The 27,626-nt window shown below is 39.7% G+C and overlaps 1 protein-coding gene across 1 annotated transcript in view; it reads right to left on the bottom strand.

Annotated features, from left to right (window-relative positions):
- Nucleotides 1-390: 390 nt before the first annotated feature.
- The window catches only part of kcnk9 (potassium channel, subfamily K, member 9), a 46,341-nt gene continuing 19,105 nt past the window's right edge, over nucleotides 391-27,626 (bottom strand). The window contains exon 2 of the mRNA XM_071500669.1: nucleotides 391-5,583. Within this exon, the coding sequence (XP_071356770.1) occupies nucleotides 4,700-5,583 (884 nt within the window). The 3' untranslated portion in view covers nucleotides 391-4,699. The remainder of the gene's footprint in view (nucleotides 5,584-27,626) is intronic.

Raw genomic sequence — 27,626 nt, 5'->3', positions numbered from 1 at the left:
GCAGCAGGACTTTATATGTTAGACTGACACAAAATAAACTACAGTGCCCCTCATAATGAATGCACATATCACCCACTGACACACTGTGGATCATTGATGAGTTTTTTGGAATAAAACACATGAGGCCGACACTACACAGAAAATACTTATTAGTAGCATCAGTTCATTGTTGGTTTTGGTATTTTCAGTCTTATCCTTTAAACCTGGCTGATCATCTTACTGCTTATGTTTCTTGCACCATCTGACTGTATTTTATTTTATTGTAGTTGTGACATTCCCAAATTTCAGCTATTCCCTCTGTGAGCTCAATCTGAGTTAGATAAGAAAATTATAAGGCCCAAGTTGCTATGAACTGGATTATCCTTAAAGTCATTATAAGATGATTATGTCTTTTTAAAAGTAAAAAAAAAAAAAAAGTGATTCAATCTGCTTTGGCGCTGGGTGTGTACTTGGTTCTAGGTGGTAGATAAGACGTTGATTTTTTTTATTTCATGTGTTAATATGAACTTTTTGTTTGTCAGGACTTAGATCTGTCTATACATTAACCTCAGCTGTGAGCCCTAAAGCCAGACCCCCACAAGCCTCTGATGGGTTTGCTAAAGCACAAACAGATCCGCAGCCATGATACTTAAATGTGCCCACTTCAACAGAAACACTGACTACTGTTTCTTCAAGGCACGTATGCTAATGTGTAAAAATACATATGCATCTCAGCCATGAAAAGGCCATTTTATTCCAAAGGTTGTTATAAACATATTGTACAGGATATTTAGATAAGCCGCTATAGTTCCAATAATGAAACAATGCTTTTAGGGCTTATCTCAGACGCCACGCCTGGTTACGTTTGTCACGACTGAATAGGATCCATGGCATTTCACCATTCGCCCAAACAGAGTGGCATTCACCTTGTGAGACATGCTCAGCTACCCAGGAAATTAATAGAAGCCTGTTAAACACTAAGCTGCAAAGAATACTGAAGGTAACGCTTCTTGAAAGTCAAGGTCTGTAAGAATAGTTGGTTTCCAGAAATATTGATTGAGTCTGCAGGATAGACCTCGGTAAGGGATTAAAATAGCTCCCAGCTCCTGTGTTAACTTAAAAAAAAAGCTCACCTTCGTTCCAGTCTGTACAAACAATACATACTGAAATATACATTTACAGCTAAAAAAATGCCTTTAGAAATCATGGTTAGCGCGTTCATTTGGGAGCTCGGTGAGAGTGAACATTTTGACGGCTAACGCTGGGCCAGCTGGGACAGAAAAGGCGGCTCGGGCTTTAAAACAGGCCTATAATCAACATAAATATCCAGACTTGCATCAAATATTTTCCAGCACTGTGGCTCCCATAAATGACGCCCGTGATGCAAACTGACTCTTCGCGTACACATCTGCATCAGACCAGACTCTCCTCGGTGAGATGATGCATCTCAGTCGCATTTCTCCGAAAACTCTATTTGGAAAGGAGGATTTTATATGTACATTTGTATTGTATATTATCTTTGTTATAGGAGTAAACAAAAAAAAAGAAGTGATTCATTCAAACCTGAGAACAAACATTATTGTACATTTTCTTTGAATGGAAAAATTAGAAACTAACGTGTATCCCTTTCAAAGATCTGCTAGGCTCTTGCAAAAGAAACAGCTCATGTTGTAAATCATTCTTTAAGACTATTTGCCATTAAAATACTTTTATAGTTATTATGAAATAATTTCCCCATTCATCTCACAAAGTTCATGCACTTATCTGATCTTTCAAACATAAAAAATCCTCTTTTCTTCCTTGGATATTTTACAGAAGCTGAAAGGATCATACTGATGTTATTAAGTTTTTCTCTTGCTGTCCCCTTACGTTAACTCATACTCTCTGCTTCAGCTTGTTGATACGTGTTATTACGTTGTGTTTCCCAAATAGCTCCAAAGGGGATCCAGATTTCAGGAGCTGTCATCTTAGGTCTGCACACTTCCCCGTCTGAGTGAACTGTTCTGCTCTCAGATCTGACTCAGGGTCAGCTGCTACGGGCATGCATCACCTACTATGCAGGGCTTTGAAGGATGATCGTGCACGTCCTTTGATTCAAATTTACACTACTTATAAAATCAGCAGGAGTCATTTAATTGCACTTTGGTAGCTGCAGGTTAAAGAAAAAGAAATCCACTTTCTGATTCTCAGACAGTGTTTTATGTCATCAGACAGTGTGTGTGTGGAAATTCACTCTCCTCAGCCTGACTCATTGCCTCAAACTAGTTAGTACTGGCCAATATTTCCCATAGTGCTTCACTTTATGCATCCCATGACGATGTGCAGTTTACTTGTCATAAGGAGAACTACTCAACCAACCCTGTCTCTTAGGAATTGCTATACAACCGAACTGCAACAGCAAATATGTTTTGTAGGAAACATTATGGATTATGTCCAGTAGCAGTGTATTTTTCGAATGAATTAAGCCCTACATTTATCAGAGTCACCAGGAGGAGGTTGGGGTGGATGGCAGGTGTATGAAGAGCACGATTGTCCCACCAGAGACCAGGATTCACATCCAGAGCTCATCTGTGGTTACGTCCAGGCCACAAAAGCACTTTGGCTAAGGTCAGGGAAAGACTGCGTTTTTTGTTCGGTGCACATAAACACACTGAGTCTGAGATCACTGAACTTTGTCTGTATGAAGTCAGACCACAGTCTTTTCCCTAAGTGTACCCAAGTGTTGAACAACTATAAACAAGTTTAACAATGCTGTAGTCACTAGAAGTGGAAACAATACTGCAAAAGTGGATAGTTTGACACAAATCAAACACATTGTCCGTGAGCATTTTACTGACGTTCACTATCAATGTATTTACAACTTAGAAAATACATAAATTAACAAAATATTGTCACTATATGGCTGGAAAATGTAATCCGGTTACTGTTATGTTTCATATAAAATGTACCTGCTGTTGCAGTGTAGTTGTAGACGAGAGCAATTTTAGGAGATGGATTTGACTCAGCCTGTGAAAACAGTTGTATAATTTCCTCTGTGGTTCTGGAGGGAGCTTTTCAAGCTATAAAAGCTGGGGCTTGAAACTTCCCTCTCTGAGAGTTTAATGAAAGATGCCACTGAGATGCATCATGGGAATCGTAGGAACCAGTTTTTTTCTGAGCTTAACCCATACTGGGGCTAAAATTCGGGGTATCTCAGCCTCTACAGCAACAGGTTTGACTAATCTTGTGTGACGCCAACTTTAAGGGATAGTAACTGATCTACATTTCCCCATGTGTGACCTATCAGTGGCTGCATGTATTCTGGTTTATTAAGGTGACTGTAAATAAAGAAACTGGTCTCCGTGCCTCTTTTTCAATGGAGTTATCTCTATATGATTATTGAATATTAGTGACAGGAGCCAGTGAATTTAAATTGAATTGATTCAGTATGTCAATAGGAGAATAAATGCACAACCAACACATATTACAGACTAGTGCTGTCAAAATAGGCCAAATGTTTGAAAGTTTTAAAATTACTTAGAACAAAAAAAAACCAACAATTTTGAACCATTTGAATCTATTTCTGTGCATAATGAGGGCAAAGCAATAAAATGAGACACATAACCACTTGTTCAGGTGCTGATTCAGGTGCATATTTGTGCCCTAAAGGTTACATATGTTGCATACAACTTTATCTCCAGGTTCCGCAATTTTGCTGGCTACCGACCAAAATCTGAAGCATAATCAAACAGGGCTTTTGTCGATTGTTCGGAGTCTCCGAACCCTCAGTTATACCAGATGGTCATCGTTGAGTTATTTGCTTGTTTTTTGTTTTTTATACAATTTAATTATATAATCAAATTTAGAATAAATTATTGAAAGCCCTAACACTGACCCAAATGTTGACAAAACTGTTTACCAGTGTAGTGAAGAGGGAGGATTTTCCTTTAGATCAATTTGAACTGTTACTATGAAAAAGGCAGTGGGTGAAATTAAAGCCTATGTGGCCAGATCTGATTCTAGAAGGGGGCGAAACGTCAATAACAGCAGCATGATCCTTTGAATCCAAGACAAACAGACGCCCCGTCGTACAGCTGCTCTGAAAACAGACTAAAGAATGTCACAAAACCATGGCACACGTATTAAATGACATCTAATGCACATGCTAATATTGGCAACAATATTTTGGCTTGATGTGTGGTGAAACCATTGAAATATATGATTGCTTATAGAAAACAATACCTGATGCTTTAAGTCATTTTAAATTCTCTGTCTGCAGTGAGGCAATGGAGTAGTACATAACGGTAAAAGTTTCTTCAAGTTAAGGTGAAACAAGCATACTCCCTTTTGAAAAATAGCATTTCCCCAAGTGTGCATCATTTGGTATGTAACCAAAGTTAATATATCAATTTTGTACTGCAAATCTGTAATAAGGAAGGTCTTGTAGTTTGTGTTTAGTGTTTCAAATGGAGCAATCTCTTGAAAAAATAGACATCCATGCTTCATGCTTTGCATCCCGTTGTGTCCACGCTTGCTGTTCTGCGTAGTGTTCTTCATCTGTTCCCACAAAATCTTTTTATATTACATAAAACCAAACAGGGAAAAAAAGTGCTGAAATAAGATTTGGTAAGGAGCAGCATTGGAAATGTTTGACCTTGTGTATAAAACATGGAAACTCGTCTGTCCTCTGTGTGTGTGTGTGTGTGTGCGTGTGTGTGTGTGTGTGTGTGTGTGTTGGGGTTTAGATAGATTTCCTTCTCCTCATGAGCTGGTGATTTTCTGTGAAGCTGTGGAGGCCCGGAGACACCGAGCTGATGGGCGAAGGGAAGAAGCTGTTTTTCAAGGTGCTGGGCGAGATCTCCTCGATCCTGTAGGAAACCGAGTGAAAGTACTGATTGGGGTTCAGCTGCGAGCTGAATGAGTTCTGATGGGAGAAGGCACAGCCCAGACCTCCCATCCCTCCCCCAGAGCTGCCGAAGTCATGCGAGTGGTAGTGCATACAGGAGCAGACTGACTGCAAATCAGTCACCTCTGCCCGGTACGGCTCACGTCGCCGCCGGCTACGCTGCAGCGACTCGTCCTGGATGTGGATGATCATGCTGTTCCGGTTGCCGGCGAGCGAGGCCCGCTCCTCTGCATCCCGCCGCTCGTCCTCGCTGTTCATTGTCAGGAAGCGGAGCACCACCAGGTTGAGGAAGGCCCCAATCACTGTCAGGCCCACCAGGATGTACATGAAGCTAAAGGCCACATACAGGGGCTTCTTCTGGAGGGCCCGGTTCTTTTGGAGGGCCACAAAGTCCCCAAAGCCTATAGTTGTTAATGTGATGAAGCAGTAATAGTAAGACTGGAAGAAGCTCCAGTCCTCATAGTGGGAGAAGGCAGCGGCCCCGATGCACAGCGTGCCGATGCAGGAGAAGAATCCCACGGTCACCATGTTCTCCATGGACACGTCGGTGATGCTCATGCCGCAGCACTTCTTGATGCGCTTCAGGAGGTACTTAACAAAAGTGTTCATCCTCTCGCCCAGACTTTGGAACATGACAAGAGTCAAAGGGATTCCCAGGACGGCATAAAACATGCAAAAGGCCTTCCCTGCGTCGGTCCCCGGCGCTGCATGCCCGTAGCCTGGGAAGAGAGCAGACAGAAATTAGTGCTGCGGAAAGATCTCGTCAAAGGGCTGGGTGCTTGTGAGACGTCAGCGGCGTCACAGGCGCCACCCGCTACTCAAAAAGCCCCAGATCAGCTTTTGTTTACAAACATGACCAAGCAAGAAATTTCCCTAAGAGTCTGCGACCGCTGCCAAAAAGGGGTATTGAATAGGTGAATGCCACAGAAATGTTTCTGCTCATTAATCTTATTTGGGCTCAAAGATTATGGCGGGATGAGGGTGGGGGGGTCGTCCAATTAGTCAGAAGTTTCCGGTGAGGTAGAGGAGTTTGGAGGAGGGATTGGAAAGGAGTATGGAGGAGCCAGTGAAGCTTTTAGCTTAATTAAACTTTATCTTTAGACCACAAGCTGCTGACTCACATACAAACAGACTTTTGAAAATCAACCTATGGGGCTAACAATAGGATTCATGCACCACATGAGTTTTCATTTTCAGATGAAGTATAAAGGACTTTATATGCTTTGCAGGATACATACAGAATTATTTCAGAGATTACATTATGAATGAAGCCCACTGTGGATGAATATGCAGGGCTGAAAAATGAGACTCTTATTGATTATCTTTCTTCCACCACAGCCCATAACTGTGAGTATGAAACACCAAAACTGTAGCCAAGAAACACCCACCATCAGTTGGCATGTGTATCACTTCAACAACTGCCTTCCAAATGGAGCTATAATATTTCTGGTGTACTGTACAGCATTCCTAATTTTTTTTTTCTTTTTTTTTTTTGGATATGTCCTGAGCAAATTTTGTTTTGAGCTCTCAGATATTGATTCTGTGTTTTCCCATATGGCTTTCCACCCACTCAAGCATGTGTTTAGTTATGCACTTCTAGCAATCTGATTCGCACTAGCAATGCAAGGACTTGTATTTGTATTTGCATGTACAATGTGTGTTACTGGCCAGAGGTTTCATCAGTGGAATATGATGTACCATGTTATAAATCTTGCATTATCACGGTTTGAAACTTAAACTTTTTTATTGACTTTAATCTGTTTGATATTTATTTAATCAGAATCTCAAAGTTTTTAATTCTTTTTTTTTCTAATGTGCTGCTTGATGATCCATTCAAACAATGTGATTGTTAATTGTTTTTTTCCATCCAAACCTTCTGTAGCACTCAACTGTAACCAAAAGTACAGTGTAGATAATACAGAAGCAATTGAGGACCAATGAAATCCAAAATCCAATAAAAACAGTGATAATAACAATAATGATAATAATAATAATAATAATAGTTAAAATACAAAACAGAGAAACCAAACCAAACTAAAACCAATAATTCTGGGTGCACCTTCATAATACTCAAATCCCTTTATAAAGCTGGGATACTAGAGAAAGAAGACATTTTCAAAAAAGACATTATACAAATGATGGATGTACAGGTGTGATATACTGTATTCATCTTTCCCATATTTTCATAAATTTGTCCTATGGCAATCTAACAATAAAAGTCATTCTTTCCATCCTGAAGATTTCAAAAATAATATCAGTCCAATTGTCCACTCTAGGTGTTTCCGGTTTTAACCACTAGTAATGGCTTTCCTGCCAGCTGCACTTAAAATCCAAAATAAATGTCTATCCAAAGTAGCATTTTCTAGTGCCAGGGCGCCCATATTCAAGATCTCCAGTACAAATGGGACGTCCACCTGGAGTACTTTTTGCAAAACCTTATGAACCTCTCACCAGAACAGAATTAGTAACGACCAACAGCGACGAGTTTCCAGCAGTTGGGAGCTTTGATAAAATGACCTGTCACAGTTATTCTAAGCCAATTTAATGTGTAATGTGAACAGGGTAACTTGTAGTGATGATCCCACAGGTTACTGTCACCCAGCTCTGATCCACAGACCTGTTTCGCTCTTTTTCTTTTTTTTTTTTTTTTTGCTTTTCCCACCAGCAAACTTTTCTATTACCAACCTGTTTTCCCCTGCAGCTGTTTTGAGCAAACAAACTCTGATAAACCTTCTATACGCTGCCTGTTCAACACCGAACAGCAGACACACAGCAAGCAATTAGCTTAGCAAATAGCTCTTATTAGAGTTAGTGGAGACGAGAGCAAAAAGGAGTCTGAATATTTACATCCACATACGGCCAGAAACATATTCTCTACTCACAATGCCTGCTACTGAATTGTCTACTAACACGTGTTGCCTTCTCAGCTTGTCCTCCTTCAGTTAATGTAAACTGATATACATAGAGCAGAGTATTTCTTAGCTAATTTCCCAGCATGCACTACACTGCATGGGGGTCAAAACTCTCCAGACACCCTGCTGTCGCCTTGTTTGACTAAAGCATTCAGTGTGTGTTACTGAATGCATGCATCATAGAATAGTGATAGATCTTGAGGACCAACATGAGGACTGGTGTCCCCTTCAGCCCTGTTGGTATCTGAAGAACAATTACAAATATTATCTGAGAACCAGCGCTGATATTAAAGCGGATGGTTAATTCAGAGCAGAATCAGCTGTAGAGATCTGACTGTGAAGCTAGTTCTCCGCTGAAAGAACAAATGGAAGAGGAAGAAAAATCCAACCCTTATCTCCACCAGCTGAAGTTGTAGCCCACAGCTAACCAACACCACGGTAACATTATATTTCCTGTTTACATCCCCAGAAGCTTCCAGATTATGATAACTGTCGAGTATTATTATCCCCAAAATAGAAGTAAGTCAAAGAATCATTTTAAGATTTACAAAATACATTAATATATTTTTCCATGTTGCACTGTTACTTACTGTTACTAATGCTTAAAATATTCCTGAAACACTGACACTCCATTCATATATATATGTATCCATGTATATGACCATTCATATACAGATATTTGCATTTGCCCTGTGTTGAAAACCTGTGGACACATGGACAAAAAGCTGTCTAAGAGGACAGGAGGGCACGGTGTCAGACTCTGGAAACCCCAGCTAGACATTTTCTCCTGCCAAAGCTTAGTGTGGAGTTACTCTTTCACAACAAATATACATTTTATCATACTGATCAGTTTCAAAATATGTTCCAGGGTTTTTTATTTCCTTGCTCTCCTGTTTTTCACCATCAGTTTAAATTTAAATGCGTAAATCAACCTCAACTCATAATGCACTTAATGGTGCAGACTGATTTGAAAATGTTGTGTAGCATCCAAAAACATACTGCGTACAGTAAGTCTTGACCTTGGAAACAGAGTCATCCTCACTTAATGCCAACTTACTAGAGAATTTTTGTTTTTAACAGGAATCAAGTCTCTAATGTCTGTTATTCACTATATACGACCACTTGCTATCACACGACTGCGGTCCCATACTTATGTCATGTGATAACCTAAGCAAGCTTTGCAGTCAGTGGGATCCTGCATGCCAGTATGTGTATACCGGTATGCATAAATATTATTAAGTATCAGGGTTTTTAAATGCAGTGGAAGATGCGGAATCACTGATCGGTCCTCGAAGTTTGAGGTCTCTGCAGGGAGCTGTTGGATCAGCTGCAGGTCAGCAGCGGACGACCGTGTTGCCGGTGTGTGCTGACTGCAGATGAGCCGATTGAAGTCTTTCAACAATGAGCAGCAATGTGCACATCATTTCCACGTATCAACAACACGAGTAACCTTATTAGGAATATCTAAATCACACAAATCTTCATTTCTCTCTCTCATGCAACACACATAGGATATTAATGGCGATGTGCTTTCTGGGAAATAAGGCAGCCATTTGGATATGATGCAAATCTGTGACTCGTGGCTCGATCATAGAAACAGATACGAGCAATTCACAGAAATTTCCTCTTCCCACAAAATTTATTCAAATTCATGCAGGCAAAAAAAACTAAAACATGTTTAAGAGACTTTGTATGCTGCTCAATTTGGGTCAACGTAAACATCAAGTACAAGAAGCAGAGAAACATGCTTGTGGCATCCCAAAAGTGTAAGTCAATTATAATTACCTCTCAGGACAGATTTGCATTCTACCCAGCCATCTGTCTTCTCCCCTCCTTGCCCAAAATTAGCAAATTAATTGATATTGATTCTTATTGCTTAAATTTGTTCTCGTGGAATAATTAGGACATAATGAATTACTGTGGGGGCTGTGGAGAAATGACAACTTTCATTTGATTTGTGCTGCAACTCGACCGTGCAGACAGATCTCCCCCACAGACGATCCATCGACATTATGTTTTAGACCCAGAGACATCACACGGCAGCTACCAACTATTTCTGTTTGGACGAGTCATTTGAGGTTTCTGTGCGACTGTCGCTCTCAGCAGCCCCTCGCTGCTGCCATCAGACTGGAGTGTATTAGGTATCGATTCAACAGCCGCCAAATGCCAGGTCACCACCTTCGTATGTGTTTCCTGTTAGATTTAGCTCATCCTTCTTTAAGTTTAAAACTGAAAAGAACGAGCACCTAAGTGTCCCCGTGATGGTGGTTGATAGCAATATGATGTCAAAAGTCTGGATCTGTAAGTGAAAACACTGACACAGGAAGAAAAAAAAAAGCAATGAAATCACATCCACAGTGGTTTCGTATCAGCTTGAGCTCTCATGCTTCAGCTCTAACTCCAACATTCATAAGTGTCCTTACATTTCCAAGGCAATAAATACAGGATGATTAACAGGGATTTACGGGGACTCAGACCTACACAGCAGATATTAACTTGTAAAAGTAATTATCTGTGACATTTTTATGTCAAATGATATCCACTTGGCTACAGTCTAACACCGATTAGTAAAGACAATAAATACATAAACACTTTTCAGTTGTTTTTTGTTTTTAGGAAAATATTCTGCTCCACAAGTTGTGATTCATTTCATGAGTGTGAGTATGAGTTTTCTCCTCTATAGATAAAAACTAGAGTTGCTTCCTCACTGTCGTACGCCTCCACCAACCAGTCAAGTTACAGGAAATATGGTCACAATCTCCCTTTCCTGAATTACAGCAATGAATAACGGCAAGAGGTGAACATTATGATGTCACAATGAAGTTGACCTTTAGGATATAAAATGTCATCACTTCTTTTTTTTTTATCCTAATAGAAATTTGAGTTATGTATGAATTTGTGAATTATGGCCACAGGCCTGTGAGGTCACAGAGACCTTTGACCTTTGACCACCAAATTCTAATCAGTTCATCCTTGAGTCCAAGTGAATGTTTGCACCAACTCTAAACAAATTCCTTCAAGGTGTTCTTGGCATATGAAATTCAGGCCAAAATCGTGCTTTGTGAGGCCACTGTGACCTTGAACTTTGACCTTTGACCACCAGATTATAAAGTTCATCCTTGAGTCCTAATGAATGTTTTTGTCAAATTTGAAGAAAATCTTTCGAGGCATTACTGAGATATCACATTCACAAGGCCAAAACCGTGCTTTGTGAAGTCACTGTGACCTTGAACTTTGACCTTTGACCACCAAACTCTAATCAGTTCAGTCTTGAGTCCAAGTGAATGTGTGTGCCAAATTTGAAGAAATTCCATCAAGGCGTTACTGTTACCATCACGTTCACAAGAATGGGACTCATGTATGGACGGACAACCAGAAAACACAATGCTTCTGGCTCTGGCTGTTGCTGGTGCAGAGGCATAAAAGCAGACAAAAATAATTTCTTGGCTCTAAATAAGTAAAAGAAAAAAAAAGCTATAATGGAACAAAACTTAAAATATGTCTTTTATTTTTTCCGAGCCGGTCTCTTAAAGCATTTCTTTGATGTTGTTGATGGGCTGTGAGGGTTTCTGCAGCAGCACTGCACTGTGTAATCTGTTTGTCCTGTTATAATGACTCTATTATCTGCTGTCGTCTTGGGAACAGACATATTTGCTCTCAACAGCGGAGCCCTGCCATGCACAGGTGCTTTTGTGTTCATGTGTGCACAGGTGATCGTGCGTGTTTGTGTACAGCACGGTGTGTAGCGCAGTGGAAAGAGAATCTCCCTCTTTAAGTAATGATAAAAGTGCAGGACAGGCTGGGTCACTCAAATATTACATAATGAGACACATTTTGAAAATGGAGGGTTGTGTCTCATACATCCATGAGGATGGTTGAAGACATGTGACATACAGTATTTTCAGTCTATATTCTCCTCCAAGATGCTAAGATTTGTTAATAAAAACACACTAGTCTTATCAGCCATAAGCACACAGTGTGTGTGTGTGTGTCCGCAACAGAGCTCTCAGTATAACTCACTAATTGAGATGCTGTAAATTTGTCCAAACATAAATCAAATGTGGGGAGGCACAAAAGAAATCTAAAAAATGGTCTCCTAAACAGATTTTCCTGAAACAGAAATCCTTATGGGACTCATTTATTACATCTTAATCTATTCAAATATAATAAACAGAGTAACAATTGATTGCTTTCAGGAAAAAAAATGACACATTTTGTGATAAAACTGCAGCTAAAAATCATTTACAGTACTTTATGGCATTACTCCATAAGCCTGGCATTCAAAAGTGGAATTAAACTAAATCTTCCGGCCATCTGCTAGGAAAATAAACATAAAAATATAATTAGGTATCTTAATGTGAGCTGAAAAGAACAGCAATTCAGGTCAGCTTAACACAGCAGCTTCTCCCACAGAACATTTCAATTTGGACACAGTTTCTGTATCACTGCACACCTGTTGAGTCACACTTCAAATGTTTGAACAAACCAGAGTGGGAAGTGTGATAACACGTCTACACAAAGGTGTCTCCTGAAAATAGTTTTAGTGTCATTTGGAGTAGGAAGAGGTAAAAACTGTAGCTCACCGTCCTGCTGGAGGCTGCAGCCACGCTATCAGCTCTGTGAGGCTGTGCTTAGGCACAGTGGTGCTCTGAGCTAAATGTTAATATGTCAACATGCTAACATGCTCATGTGGCAGGTATAATATTGACCATGTTTATCAACCTAGAGAGCTGCGGGGATGTTGTGTTTTTGTAGTTGCCATCAGCCTGGTTTCCTCGACAACGAGCCATTGGGGTTTTTTTCCAGGAGTAAAAAGCTAATCAACGATTTCAATGTCACCATCAATAAGCTTCAGAATTGTAGTTTCATTTAGTTCTTATCTCTTATACAAAAGCCTTTCCTCTTGCAAAGTTAGACATAGTTTAGTAAGTATAAACACAACAAGGCTGTAAGGGAGGACTGGTGAGTAGATTAGTTTTTGCGTTCGGTATGTTGACGTTTAATGTCATGACCTCTGCAGTCTCAGTTAGCTACTTGTTTGCAACGGTCCTTCTTTAAAGACATGTAAAATCTTACAAAATCAGAAGCTGGGTATTTTTTGTCAAAGAGTAAAACGTGAAATTATCTTGAGCTTGTGTTAACCACAAACTTTATGTCAGCCATCAAACCAAAAACCCATTCAGAAGTGCTGAAATGCTAACTAATTTTCAGGTCATTCCTTTGTTGGTTGAGAAAATGTACTAAAGAACATAAATGTCAACCTTTTGGTGGCACAAACAGAAAAGATACAAAAAGATACCTTATCTGGGGATCATGAATGTCTCTACAAAATAGTTTACCAAACAGTCCAGAAGTTGTTGAGATACCACTTAGTGACACCAGGTAAATGTCAGAGAATCACTGAAGTCACTACACTGAAAAAACTCTCAAAAACAAGAACAAAAGCAATAAAAACATGGAAATATTACTGAAAATGAGCCAAATTATCTGCCAACACAACAGGAAAACGTTAGGGAGCTGAGACTATTTTACCTAGTTATAAAAAACTAGTAATAAAATCTCAGTGATATCTTATCAGGATAATTACACACAAAAAAGCTTAAAACAATTGAAATGCTGTAGCGGAAAAACTGTCCAGCTACAACCTTGATTTAACAAACTTCATCTTATGTAGATTTTGCTTTTTGCAGTGTAGGATTCATACTCTGGGCACCATGAATATCTGTAATGTTAATCCATACAAGACTTAGATGTGTCACTAAAAGCCCAAAATGTCAGCCTCATGGTGGTGCTAGGAGAAAAGTCTCAAGTCACCAAACTGAATTTGAATCTATAATCTGGGGACTGACAGTGTCTTTACAATATATCATGGCAATCCATCAAATAGTGGTTGAGATTTTCAGTCTGGAACAAAGTGATGACTACTGAAAACCACAAAGCAGGATGTTGGACAGATACTCCATCAAACCCACTGACACAAGACAAACAGATAAATATAATCCCTCAATGGAAATGCAAATGTGTTTTCCTGCTATATCAGTTGAATAAATGTATCACCCCCCCGTGTCTCTCCACAGTCATATGCAAAGGGCCTCTGATGGTTTACACATTTATGATACCAAGGCAGCAGCTCTCATCATAAACTGCATGACTCAAACTTTGTTTGGCTTCAATCCACTTTACTATGACTTATTTTTCATGTCTGCCCACACCCACAATGTGAGCTCCATGAGTGAGTGTGACTCATTGTTGCTCAAACTCGAAATTGACACAGCTGGCAGCCTAAATTCAATTATTATACCATTCTATTATTATATTATAAATATTTAATTCTTCCAGCAGTGGAAGAAAAAGGAACATGTTACGGTCAAATGACGGCTCTATGAATTAAACAAGAGTACAAATTCAGGCACTAAGATCCAGCAGACTCTCATCTGCTACCTAGTGACTCAACATTGATCCTTAAAGCAACTGAAATTTACAGAGTATTTCTCTGTAACTTTAAATATTCATGACTAAAAAAGAGAGAATAAAAGTTAAACTTTAGGGAAAACATCCATGGATATCATTTATAAGGAGAGAGAGAGTTTAACACATAAGCAAATAAGCCCACAGCTGAATTTTTGAATCTGATTTTGACTTCAATTTGCTAAATCTTGTTTGGTGCATGGAAATACTGTGGGGGCAACACTGTACACACTTCAGGTCTGTGCACTCTCACTTAAAAACTCACTTAAAAATGGATGAATGAAGATTAAAGCTGCTAAAATCAAAACAATGAGCTGAAAGATGCTAAAAAGCACCAAAGAGACTACAACATTGATGATAATCCTCTGTAGATTTGCCATTAATTGATCCTTTGCTAAAATAAAAATATAAATATATGAGTAAAAATAATAATAATAAAAAAATATTGACAAGTGCAGCTTTAATATTTTGTTCTTCTATTATTTTTGCATTACCAGGAATAGATTATGGTAGGAGAAGTAAAGAATGAAATGGAAATTTAAATTTTAACATTATTAGTTATTTTATTTGCATTCTTTATTAGAGAACAGTAAATGCAACTTTCATTTTATCTACTGCTCTTTAATTTTTCTTCAAAACATAAAAAACTGCTGTGTCATATTCTTAGATATTCACACTAAATTAAAATAGAAACATAGTTAATATCTGCTTAACATTTGCTCCTCTAAACATAACATTTAATGGACACTTCTGTTTGGTTTTCATTTATTTTTTTTAGATACATCTGGTTATATAAAACGTATCATCCATTATTCATAACACTATCAAGGTAGCCCCTCATTAGCACCCACACACAGCCCGGGTAGTTACTCTACAAGTGTCGAGCAGTTGCTTAAACCAGCGCCTTTCGCCTGTTTGATCCACAGGTTAATCTGCTACGTATTACTTCAGGTGCCCCGGCAGCATTAATTGCTACAGGCCATGGCATTTTAATGAAGGTCAAGGAGAGCAGGGAGCACAGAGGTTAGAACACCTTGTTCAGCTCTCTGCCTGAGTCCCCCGCCACGTCACCTACAAGAGCTTAATGTGTCTGAGAAGTGAGAGCGCCATGGTTACGTGCTACAGGCGGGGAGGCTTTCACTATCAGTGCCTTTTTGAAACTCTAAGTCTCTCTACAATTCCACTTTGTTACGCCGCCATAATGGTTACGGTCTTACAGCTGCTAGTCGTCTTAACTCCATTGTTAAGAGAAGAATGTCAAACATGAAATTCTATGTTGACAAAGAGGCAATTCCAGCAGCATCAGAGATGTCTGCCTGCTGCTTAGAAAGATCACATTTACATTTTAAGTGTTTCGTCCAACGCTGTTATTCAGGACTTAAAATGAGTGCAGGATCGAACAGAGTCACATAATTACAGACAAAAAGCAGGTTCACCTTAAAGTAATCATCCAACAGTCTTATAAATTAACGTTTGTTATGATCGGCTTACTTAACACAAATATGACTCAAACTTTAGCTTTTCTATTCATGTTGAGCACAGAGAAGCTCAGGAAGTGATGTCTTAAATGCCATCAGTTTATTTGGGATAAGCAGGAAAAAGAAGCAGCTTATGTGAAGGACACAATAAGCAGCACATACAGTAGGCAACAGAAAGACGAGAAGGACGACATGGTGGAGAAAAGTTGTTTTCTTCAGCATAGTTTTGGAGCACACAGCAACCACGTAAGTGTCACAAAGAAGATATAATTTCACTAATGGCTGCTGATTTCTATCTGCAAAACACCCTGAAGGCAAACTTTACCTCTCCACTATTAGTCAAGATATCTAAAGGTCCTGTTTTCTAATGTGTTAAATTATATATATTATTATTATTATTATTATTATTATTGTTAGTAGTAGTAGTAGTATTAGGGCTGAACAGAGGTAGAGTAGGTTTGAATATGTGCAGCTTCTCTGTCAGGTGTCTCAGCCACAGTCAACCAACAGCTCCTTATATCAAAAAGAAAATAGGTCTAGTTCAAATTACTAAATGACTAGGAAATGATTGGTTTCATGGTTTAAATAAATAACTAGTAAAATTAGTATTAACAGATGTTTTTGCCCCTTTGAGGAAGTGGAAGAAGCTACAACACATTGATATATTATCATGTTTCAAAGTTTGTAGCTATAGCAGTGACCTATTTACACATTGTATTAAATGTGTGTGTGAATGGGTGAATGTGACTCGTAGCGTACGGTGCTTTGAGTGGGCGTTAAGAAGCACTATATAAATCAAGTCCATTTACATCCACCAGACACAAGTAGTATTCATTTGGAGTCATGTTAATGGCCACCTGATGAATGTAAGCACGATACTCGCTCTACCTTTAGCTCTGTTTTGGATGTGCAGGAGCGGGTTGGGGGGGTGGGCATGAGGTGAAAGGGACAGGTGCATCTGGTGTTGAGCAGACGTTAGTTATTGTAGTCTGGCTCACTGATTTGGCCGCCACGGTGAGCAGGTCCAGCTGCAGCAGGAGCTCATTAATCAAATTAAAGCACTTAAAGTAGCAAAATGAAGAGCTCTGATACCAAGAGCGTCGCTGCCAAAAAAGGAGACAGTTGTCTTGATTTTGTGTGAGGGGAGGGTCTACAGGGTCAGAGTTTTAAAACTTCTGGTCTACACCAACTCCCGGGGGGAATTTCTGCCACTTTAGCTGCTAAATGCTCTGCTATGTTCAGCGGCTAATTGCTAATTTTGTCTGTTTGCCACTCGGTGCTGGGCCGGTTGTGCAGTGTGGCTCTAACAGAGGTTTTCAGTGGAAACAGCTGCAGCTGGAAACAGGACAGATGCAGAGAGTGAACCAAAACAATAAAAACTGTTTGGCTGGTGAACAGTGATGTGAAAGAAAATACAGAGAGCTGTGGGGACCTGCAGAGATGGGCAATAATTCTCTATGAAAAACCATAGGTCAAGTTAAAGTCAGAATTTAATGCAAATATGAACAGATTTCAAGAGAAGAAAATGCCAATTTACACCTGTTTCCATCCTATGTTGTTTGCACATATTAGGACAGTTGGTGCCATAAGTTATTGTAGAAAAAAGACAGCACATCGAGATGATATGATGAAAAGACCATTTAAACCTCAAGTCATCCAAACCCATGAGGAAAACCTGATGGAAATATGACATTTCTGTTAGTTTCACATATTCATTTGAGGAAGTTTTGCAGTCTCCTCGTCGCTCCACTCTGTTTTTGTCCACCAGCATTTTTAGTCTTTTAAGTGGAGCTTCAGTGGACATTTAAGTCACATCCTTCATGTCCACCATGGGTGGACATGAAGGATGTGGGATATTTTGACTCATCTTTTTTTTGAATTTCCATCATTTCGACTCCTTTTATGAACAAAGTGAAAATGTTCATAAAAACAAGTAGATAGAAATGAACTCATTTTATACACTGTTAATGTAAAACGATTGATTTGTGCAGCTGTGATGTCTGGAGAACATTGCTGTCATTATTTAAAGAAACCAATATTGGCTGTTGGTACAAACTGGAGTCTTTGCTGACCCTGCCACCCTCTACCACTACCTCTGTCAGGTTCCACTTTTTCTAGATAAAGAAGACAATAATTAACATCACATCATCTCTATTTGCTGACCCCACATCAAACTCTACCCACTCCACTTTGGTTTCTTGGTTCTGGATTTTCTGGCCCCAGGAGCTGATCAAGACAACAGCGTGTGGAAATACAAGCTTCAAAACACCTGACAGATCAGAGTCATTGCAGGTATGCAAATCAAACAGCAGAAAAGACAGACTCCATGATTATGACAGTATTCAGTGAGGGGATTTAAAAGGATAATACTGTATTACTCGCCAAACTGCTGCTGTGCTCCAGCACATCAAAAGCTTGCATTGATTGAATTCATATTTACACATTTTCTGTGCAGGAGTGAAGTTGTCAAGGTCAGTGCATAAGCATTGCCGGATTTCCATTCACCGGCAATTAAGACTAAATAAACAGGAGTAGATTCTGTTTGTGGAGGGTCATTTTGTTTTTGTGTGCCAAGAGGAAAATGTGAGAGCAGCTGGATTAAAAAGATGTGAGGGGACCTTTGCACAGTCACCTTGCAATAAGGGCAGTCCTGCCTGGAATTTGTAGTCCCCCTGGCTGCCCAGTTTGCTCTGGAGAGCTCAATTTTTCTTGGGGAGACAGGGTAGATGGTGTAAAAAAAAAAAAAAAAAAAGGGGGGGGAGTCTGAGCCAGAAGCTGTGCAGCCTGAACAGAGAAGCTGGTAATCCTCAGTGTAGCCTGTGGAAGTTGGGTGCTGCAGCTCCGCAGTGAATTTGAGATTCCCTAAATCTTGGGGTAGAGCCAATGTATGCGAGGTACATGATCCATCTCATGAGCAAGTCCTGTTATGTCTATCCTCACTGAACCTCTCTCAATGACACTCGCATCAGAGGCTGGAGATCCATTTATTCCATGAATGGTTCTGCTCTTATTTTGTGAAACAGGCTCATCTCACGAGCCCGATCCCTGATGAATCCGAGCAGCGGTGCAGGATTCAGCGGGAAGCGCAACAAACAACCCCCCTAAGGCTGTAGAGAACAGAAGCCAACAGACACACGTCACTGAGATATGGCATACACAGGACGCACAAGGCAAGAGATGCCATCGCCAAGTATGGTAATGAGAGAGGAGAAAAGAAACAAGCTGGGACGGCAGGGAGAGAATCAGTCCTCAGAACAGTGGGTGTGTGTCGCAGGCAGGAGTAACAAGCAGAAGTTAGACCTAACAAGCATCAGTGGCTTCATGAGTGACCGTGACAGGCTGAACACAACTGATGACCACCCAGTAAGGACGTGCAGACATCTCCACATTATATAACCTATAACCTATATATGCAATTAACTTGCATATATAGGTTATAGACCTTTAACATATATGTTTGCAACGTGTTATACAGTACTATATAAAAATCCATAATAAGATATTTTTAATAAATGTACATATACATATTTTACTATATGTATTTCATCTATGTTATAAACTTATATCTTCATAAAGTCAGCGGATGTATATATATGATAATAATATAACCCCTTATTGCTGACACATATGGCAACATCACTCTTGATATAGGGACATATATGTCATATATTACATTTCTGTATGGGTGCAATAAGGCCCAGTTCCCGTCCGCTCCCTACAGCCTCCCCCTCAGAGACTGGGTGTAACTTGTGTCTGTGGAGGGACTCTTCATTGGTTTGGAACGTGGAAGAGCTTCCACACAAGCACACAAACGGAGTGAGAGTGAGTAGGGCGAGGGTGTGCAGGCGGGATTGGAACTGGGCCTGAGTGTAGTAAAGATCCCTAGTTTCTTACACTTCCCCTCTTCCTTTGTTTACCTACCTCACTTCATTTCCTTTCCTCATCACTGATTGACTCTTGTTTTCCCTCATTTACCTGACCGAGTTCCCCTGGTTACTACAAGTTTAAGACTTTGTTCCCATTCATTCATTCTTTTTCACCTTTGCATGGGGCATCAGTTCTGATAAGAGAAGTTTATGTTACTCTTTAGTCCTTTTAGTCTACTAGGTCCATGTTAGTCTCTTTATTTGTCCTCATTTCCTTAGAAGGATAGAAGGAGACAACTTGATTTATTGTGTTAGTTTAATCTTTAATATCTGTTTGTTTCCTCTCAGAAGCAGTAGCATATGTGTTCTTCCCCTTCATGTTTAAAATGCAGTTCTTTGAGGTGTGAGAATAAACCTTAGTCAGAGGGTTGAAGTTTCCTGTCTTTCTCTTCCATGCATCCTGACCTGACGTCCATGATGATGACTCACCTTTCATCCTGAATTTCCTACTTTACAGTGAGTGCCAGTGCTCTGCAGGTAAAGCAGAGAGATCAATTCTAGGACGTCATAATTTAGTCTAATCATTGTCAAATGTCTGGATTTACACAACCAACAATCATTTCTGTTGTCTTTCTATTAGGGGTGGGCGTATCGATCCCAAAATAACAATAGTACAGATACTGCATCTCATTTTTGAAGAGTGATACCAGTTTCAGTTTCTCTCTTCTGTGTTAGACTCATTTCAGAGTAGAACTGTCAGTACAAACAATGATCCGTTGTGAACAGAAATACGTGCACCCACTCTTTGGCTCTCCTCTGCTGTTGTCCTGTCGTGCACACTCAAACATGAACACACCTTCAAACCCAGGTCTCACAGGTTGTACTTGTAAATTCTGCCACTCTCACTTCTACAATTGCTAACCTTTGGCAAATAATTTACTGGACATTAAAATGGAAATTAAGATTTAGTCTATTAGACCTCATGGATGATGACACCCTGCTCTCCCCTAAATGAAAGTACATAGGCAGATTTAATAATGAAAAGTATCAGTGTCGATGGCTCTGGCCCTGTACTACTTGGTATCGAATCGAAAGGAAATTTTGCACCATCGCCCACCCCTACTTTCTGACATTTGTTTTAACTATTTTTCACTTACCCACATAACTTCTTAGTTTTTTATTAAAAATGTCCTCAGTTTCTCTTGCAACCAGTACCAAGGCCTTTCTGGAAATCTATTCACCTGGAGTACTGTTACACTGTGGTATTCCCATTTTTATGTAAATACAGGTTCTGAATACTTCTCCCCCACACTGGTTGAGCCTGTATATTATACACTCTCAGGATAGATGACTGATGATCTTCTGGGACTCACTCTTTCAGCTGGCTGCATCAAACCCAAAATATACAGTGAGGTCCAAAAGTCTGAGACCACTTTCTCAAGAATGTATTAATATATCTACCTGTATGATGAAGTGGAGTGAGAGACTAGAAACAGTACATTTGCTAGGACTGGAAATGTATCTTCTGTTATTGAGAAATGCTCGAATGGGATGAAGGACTGCACTTGTCTTGTTGACATCGTCCACTGCTGTTTGATTTCATCATCTTGGTAAATAACATATTTGTGTGCAGGCCAATGACACTTCCTACAACATGAACAATAACCTTTTCACGCAGTAGCATCTGGTCCAGGTCAGCCTGAACTTTTCTGACTGACCACTGTGACCATGACATTACAGCAGACCCACACACAGTCTCAGGATACATTCTCACTGGATCTGGATTGTTGTTGTGTTGAGGGATGTAAACAATATCAGAAACACACGTTTTTTTTTTCTCAGAACACAATTCAGTTATGACGTGAAGTGCCAGCTGAATTATTTATCCTCCTTTTCTTTGTTGTGTTTCGTTGTTCTCTGCCTGCATAATGACTCAGCCACACTGCTGCAGCAGCCAAATATATGCCACAGGTATGTTTGTATGTGGTGTAATGTGACAGGCATACACTGCAGGTCAGGTGACATATTCATTCAGGAAGATTTTTCTATCATCGATGACCTGTTATACATGATAGAATATATAGATGTAAAGTATGTGAGGAAAGTGACAATGATTTAAAGTTCCTCTCCAGACATATGTAAAAATACTCTGCTGTGATTAATATTTTGTTTAACATGGTTTTGCCACAGAAAAAGTAAAGGAGAATCAAAAACTGGGTCTGGAATACAGTTGTATAGGATACAACGCAGGATCGTCCTGTATTTGAAGATAAAATGCTGTGTTCTGTATTGAATCAATATGGGACACAATTTGTCCCATATCCCATGCTGTGAATAAGGTAATATCGAGTAAAACCAAACTAGTTACAGCCAAGAAATTGACTGGAGATGTTTACCAATAAGTAGCAGAGTGACAAGCTCTGTGTGCTCTGAGTAAATACATGTATGTCTGTGTTTTTTACATAAAAGTAACCATGCAGTCTGTTGCAGCATGGCTCATGTGGTAGAGCTCAGGTCTTAAAGGGTCATATTTAACTGCAGCGGTCCAGGTTCAAGTCTGACCAGTGTCCTTTTGCTGCATGTCACCTGCTTTGCTCTCTAATAGTAATTGTACAGCATGAGCACACTGCATTTCTCTTACCCTTACCCTTGGGGGTGGGGTCCCTTATTTCTTCACACACTTATTTCCTCACTGAGGAAATTTTGGATCTGGCCTTAAGGCTGGTGCTAGGTTTACAGGTAAACAGTTAGCACAGTTAGCATTTTTTATTTGTTTATGTTGTTTGTTAGCTTGTAACTGGCAGTGGCTGACACAGCGTTAGTGGCTGTGCTGATGCAAACTCACACTCTCTGTGCTGACAAGGTTTTGGGTTTATTTTGCCTCCCCCTGTCCCTGAACGGGGTTAAAAACTGGATTTTCCTTAAAATCATGATGGTGCTGCCTAATAAGATTCACACCTGCATTTCTCTGTTTATCTTCCAGATCTTCTCTCATATGCATTCAGTCACACACACACTTTCACAAAGGGGACTCAGAGGCCCACCTCTCGCCTGAAAACTACTAATCAACAATGACTCACCCAACACCTTATCAGATAGTCATTGTAGCACCACTCTTCAATCTTCTGTTTTTCACTTCAGCTCCCAGCACTACACTGCCTGGGAGCAATTTCAGTGATAAAACACCATGGGGGAGATGAGTATTAACAAAGGTGACTCATGCCTCTGCAGCCTTCAAGGCAAATCATAATTCCATATTTCATTTGAAAGGATGTTTCACTAATTTTCTCCTTTTTAAATACATGCCATGAGCTGTCTTTGAAGTCTCCCTTCTGAAGACTGTTTGTGTCTGTCCTCTGCCAGTGATCTCAGACTGTGAGGGAGCTACTACAGCGGCTCCGGTGATAAACATAACCAGAGGAGTTTACTATGAGACATTCAGCCTGTCAGCAGCACACTGCAGTGATCATGTGAATTTCACAGCAGGCGGCCAAACACAGGAATTGGTTTAGGGAGAATGCTCAGGTTGAAAATGTATGGTTTGTTTTGAGTGAGTGTGTGAATTAATGAGTGAAACCTGAATTAACCCAGAGGGAGCTGAACACACACAGGGCACACAGTATGAGCTCCTTCTAGACTGACATTTTGTCAGGACTGTTTCGTGCACTACATTTGTCCTCATGATAAATAAAGCCACACCAGGTGACAATTTTTATGGAACAAAAAGCTGCTCACTTCCAATAATAATGAATCCTGTGGTTTGAAAATAATCACAGACAAGCCCGGTTGGTAAAAATTAAATGTGCTGTGTGCAGTTTTGATTACTGGGTGTTCAAAATATGAAATTTTACTTAGCTACTGCCAGCTTGCAAATTTCCAAAGATTGCTTTGAAGGATAATTTCAGTTTCTTACAATGTTTCTCTCATATAAATAAAACATCACTAACGCAGTGTTACTTAATAACAGTACAACATTACTTAGTAGTAATAGTTAGAAGGTATAAATGGAAATAAAGCAATTTATTCATTTTATATTCATTATCGTCCCAGAATATTAAAGGACCCATATGTAAGTTTTGTTATTGCTACTTAACTAACATTAGCATTAACTGTTTACTTACCAGTCTAGAAGAAATGTAGCTCAACATCAAACTTCACCAAATCACTGTAGTGTCCATTCTGCCCTAAACTAGTAGCGCTGCTCACAGTTGCTGCATATTATAACCTGAAGGCTCCATGAAACTGATATGTAATGAAAAAAAAGAAGTGTTTTACACTGTGATAACTGTATATCATTTTTACATATATCTTATATTTTTAATTAAACAAATCTCCTCCAAACATGCCAACACATATATATATTGCATGTGTTAGCATATGGCTATTTCCCAGAGACTGTATCTCCCAGTGTGGACCCAGTACAAACTCAAACGGTAAAAGAATTGATACGAAAGATTTGTTGTTTTTGCCAAAATTACACATGTTTAATACACATTATGTGACATGGGGCTGTGATGGCTGTGGAGTTTTTTAAATCTGCAACACCCAGTCTTGTGCATCTTGCCTAATTGGACTGTTTTGCATCTATTTCACCATGTTCCCAGATCTCAATACTTTGCTAAGTCCCAGGTTGTAATAAAGTAGAATTATTATTAAAGTCCTTCAGTCCACCAGGGTTGAGAATGTACTACACTGACAATATGGTTCTGCTACATGTTATGATGTTATTGCATTTAAATAGCATGCCACTCTCTGCGACATTTCATGTGTCATGTCAATGCATATCAGGTTTTTCACAAGACTTTTTTAGTTTTAATTTGGGTTAGGGTGGGGGGAGTGGGGAGGGTTAGTAAAGGAAATTTGAAGAGCAAAATATCCATAGTGACAAAAAGTGAAATGACTTAAGAAAACTGGTGTGTTATTCATGCACCACTTGGTGAGACCAGGCTGGGTTCTGGGCTTCATCTTGTTAACGACCCTCAGTCCACTTTACTATTGGGCCCTTTAAATTTATAGCAAATCACATTACCTTCTTAAATGTCATGTAGCAGAGAGGGCGCTGCCAGATCACTCAAAGAGAAGCAATTGAAAGAGAAAGTGATTTCCTGAAACAGATGCTCAAACTTTAAAGTTATTTCACCAATAAACAGTCAAGGAAATGTCAATGGACTGTCAATAATGTAAAGGCCAGTAATTAGTGGTGTGCAGGGAGGCTCACTTGTTCTTAGCTGAGAATTATGGGCCAGAGTTGTATGGATTTCTGCTTCATCACAGAGGAGCGAGGTTCTACACCACACAGTTTGTGAACAGGGTGAAACGCAATTTGTGGTTATTTCTCTGTCACTGAAACACACTGCTTAGTACATACTGCACACATACAGAGTTGTGCGAAGATATTTGCAAAAACATTACCTACAACTCACCAAGGCATTTAACAGACATTAACAGAGCTTTTTAATTCTAAGGTTTTGTGTAAAACGTGAGAGTAGAAATATACATGTTTTCTTAATGAGTGTGTGGTATGAGCTGTGTACCAATTATGTAGGAAGGAAGGTATTTATAGTCACTATTATCATTATAAAGAATAATGAAATGTGCAGTATATTCTATTTTTGTTCTCCTTTTACTCAACACAATCTTAGACTCACTGACGAATCATCACCTTTTTAGTTGATATACTGAACAAAGACACTCCATTCATTCATTCAGAGTCAGGTTTCTGGCCACTTGATGTATGTAAGTCCAATATTTAGTAACATGTTAGCTCTGTTTTGTTCCACATCAACTCCTGAAAAGCACATCGGGCTCTGTTGCGCTCACAGCTAGTTCAACAGTTTTCTGCTGCTTCTGGAAAGGAGGGTGATGAAAGTGATGAGAGTGAACCAGAACAGGGATGTTAGCTGGGTCTAAAACCAAGACAATGAGCTGAAAGATGCTAATAGGCTGAAGGAATCTGCGTTCATCTTTAGGCCTAACCCTAACCCATGTAAGTCTATGTTTATTAAAAAATTGATTACAGCTGCTTTAAAATTAATTCTTGAATTGAGTTTATTCTCATCATCCCAAATAGATGTTTACTATTTTTCAGACATGGCAAGAAGTCCCTGGGATATTGTGATGCACACATTTTCCATTATTTATTATTTGGTAATTACCCTTTGCTTGTGTTGCTTTGTCCTCCTGCATTTTTATATTATTATATATATAATTATTGTCTCTATTTTGCTTGGATTTACGAGTATTTCTTTTTATTAATTCACATCCTTTATACTGACTTTATTGATTTTTAATTTGGGTGGTCCACTGTGTTAGTGTGTGGCTTTCTGACCTCATCATTTTACATCTGTTAGGTGACATAATGCTGGTTATACAAGTGCAAAAAAAAAAAAAAGATAGATATACAAAAAATAAAAAATAAATGAAATGAATAATATCTCTGGACCCCTGGATGAATTTTTCTCTCTAGCTCTGCTGACAGAGATAGAAACCCCTCTAAATTTGCTTCAGGCAGTTGTAGTGTTATGTTCAACCAGCTGAACCAGAGAAGCAGGGGAAACCTGCAGCACAATAAAAGCATCAATTCTGCTCAGTGTTGATAACTGTCATTAACCTCAAAGCTTAATCTCCTTCTGCTTCCTATAAAATGTCAATTAAACCTCTGTAGAGAGCATTACACTGAAAGCATCCTACAGCAGCTGAATCCCGGCGTGGTCATCACAACTCTCCCAGTGCAGAGTCATTACAATTTCTTCAGATATTTAAAGACAGGTTGCGTTGTCTTCCTGCAGCCTGGTGCCAGCAGGACTCTGAGCTGTCCCAGGTGTCACTCTATATCCCCTGTTAGGCTTCACTTAATGAAGCTCATTGCCCAGCATCGGGAAATATGGCCATTGAGTGCTGCTAAGCAACAGGCACTTGCAGTGCTCTCACTAAAATCGCCTCCCCAGAGAAACTGACACCACTTGGCCTGGTGTGCCCTGCTGCCTCTCTGCCAGCAGACTTGTAACAGGGATATGTTTTGCTCTAGTCAGAAGGTCATCTCAAACTGATGTTTCTGGTATTTCTTTACAAGATGGAGACATGCGATGTCAGTCCCAGCCGCTCTGTGATAATGTCGAACCACAGCAGCTAATAGTCAGCCAGTCACCTCTTGGCTCCGTGCTACAGCCTGTTTTAGCCACGTGGCCTCTCAAGGCTGAAAACGCAGAACCCTGTTTTCCTATTTTCCACCTTTAGTTTTGTTCAAATCCCTTTTAATGGCAATTACCTCTGCAGCACATCAGCCTTTGTATATACATATGCAGCGACTTGAAACTAATCAAGCTTTTTTTTCCCATAAATTATCATATATATCACAGTTACTCTGCACAAACTGAACACCTGCATGCATAATGCTGCAGCAATCACACAACTGAGCAGTCCCAAGAACATGTTGCATATCATGTTTCACAGTAATAATTCAGCTGCACATTATATTCCTTGTATTTATCATGCAACGATTATCATGCTATTAAGAATGAACTATGTTTGCATGCAAGCACAGCAGTGCCAGTTGATAATGAGAACTGTAGGTGATGCTGTGGGAATTTTAGCTCTCATCCCACTGGTTTATTTGTTTTTTTTTTCCAACCTATGTAATTCTTCTGTCACTGTGCTATCACACTGTATTTGTTTTCCAGCCTCCAGGGCTGCCGCATTTAGTATCAGAGACACTACTCATGTATCAAAAATGCTAGCGGACCACACACTGCGCACAAGCCGCCAACGCTGATTTCATGCTGCTGTTCCGTGGCAATAACTCATACAGGAGACCACACACTCCCACTCTTTCTACAGATGGAATAAAGTGGTTGTGATAAGACCGTGTGGGAGTGCACTACAGTGGATACAGGGATACAGGGGAGAGAAGATGACTGTCAGGGTCCAGCAGGAGAGAATTAACAGCAGGTGGTGGGGCTGGAGTAGCAGTGGTCATTTGCGCTCTTACTATACCTGCTGACAAATTACATAAAACACCCAGAAGTTTTATGTGCAGGTG

Source organism: Trachinotus anak, unplaced genomic scaffold (genome assembly GCF_046630095.1).
Source record: "Trachinotus anak isolate AG129_WGS33_773 ecotype Australia unplaced genomic scaffold, CSIRO_AGI_Tana_v1 ptg000016l, whole genome shotgun sequence".
Classification (NCBI taxonomy): domain Eukaryota; kingdom Metazoa; phylum Chordata; class Actinopteri; order Carangiformes; family Carangidae; genus Trachinotus; species Trachinotus anak.
This window is presented reverse-complemented; position numbering and strand designations above follow the sequence as displayed.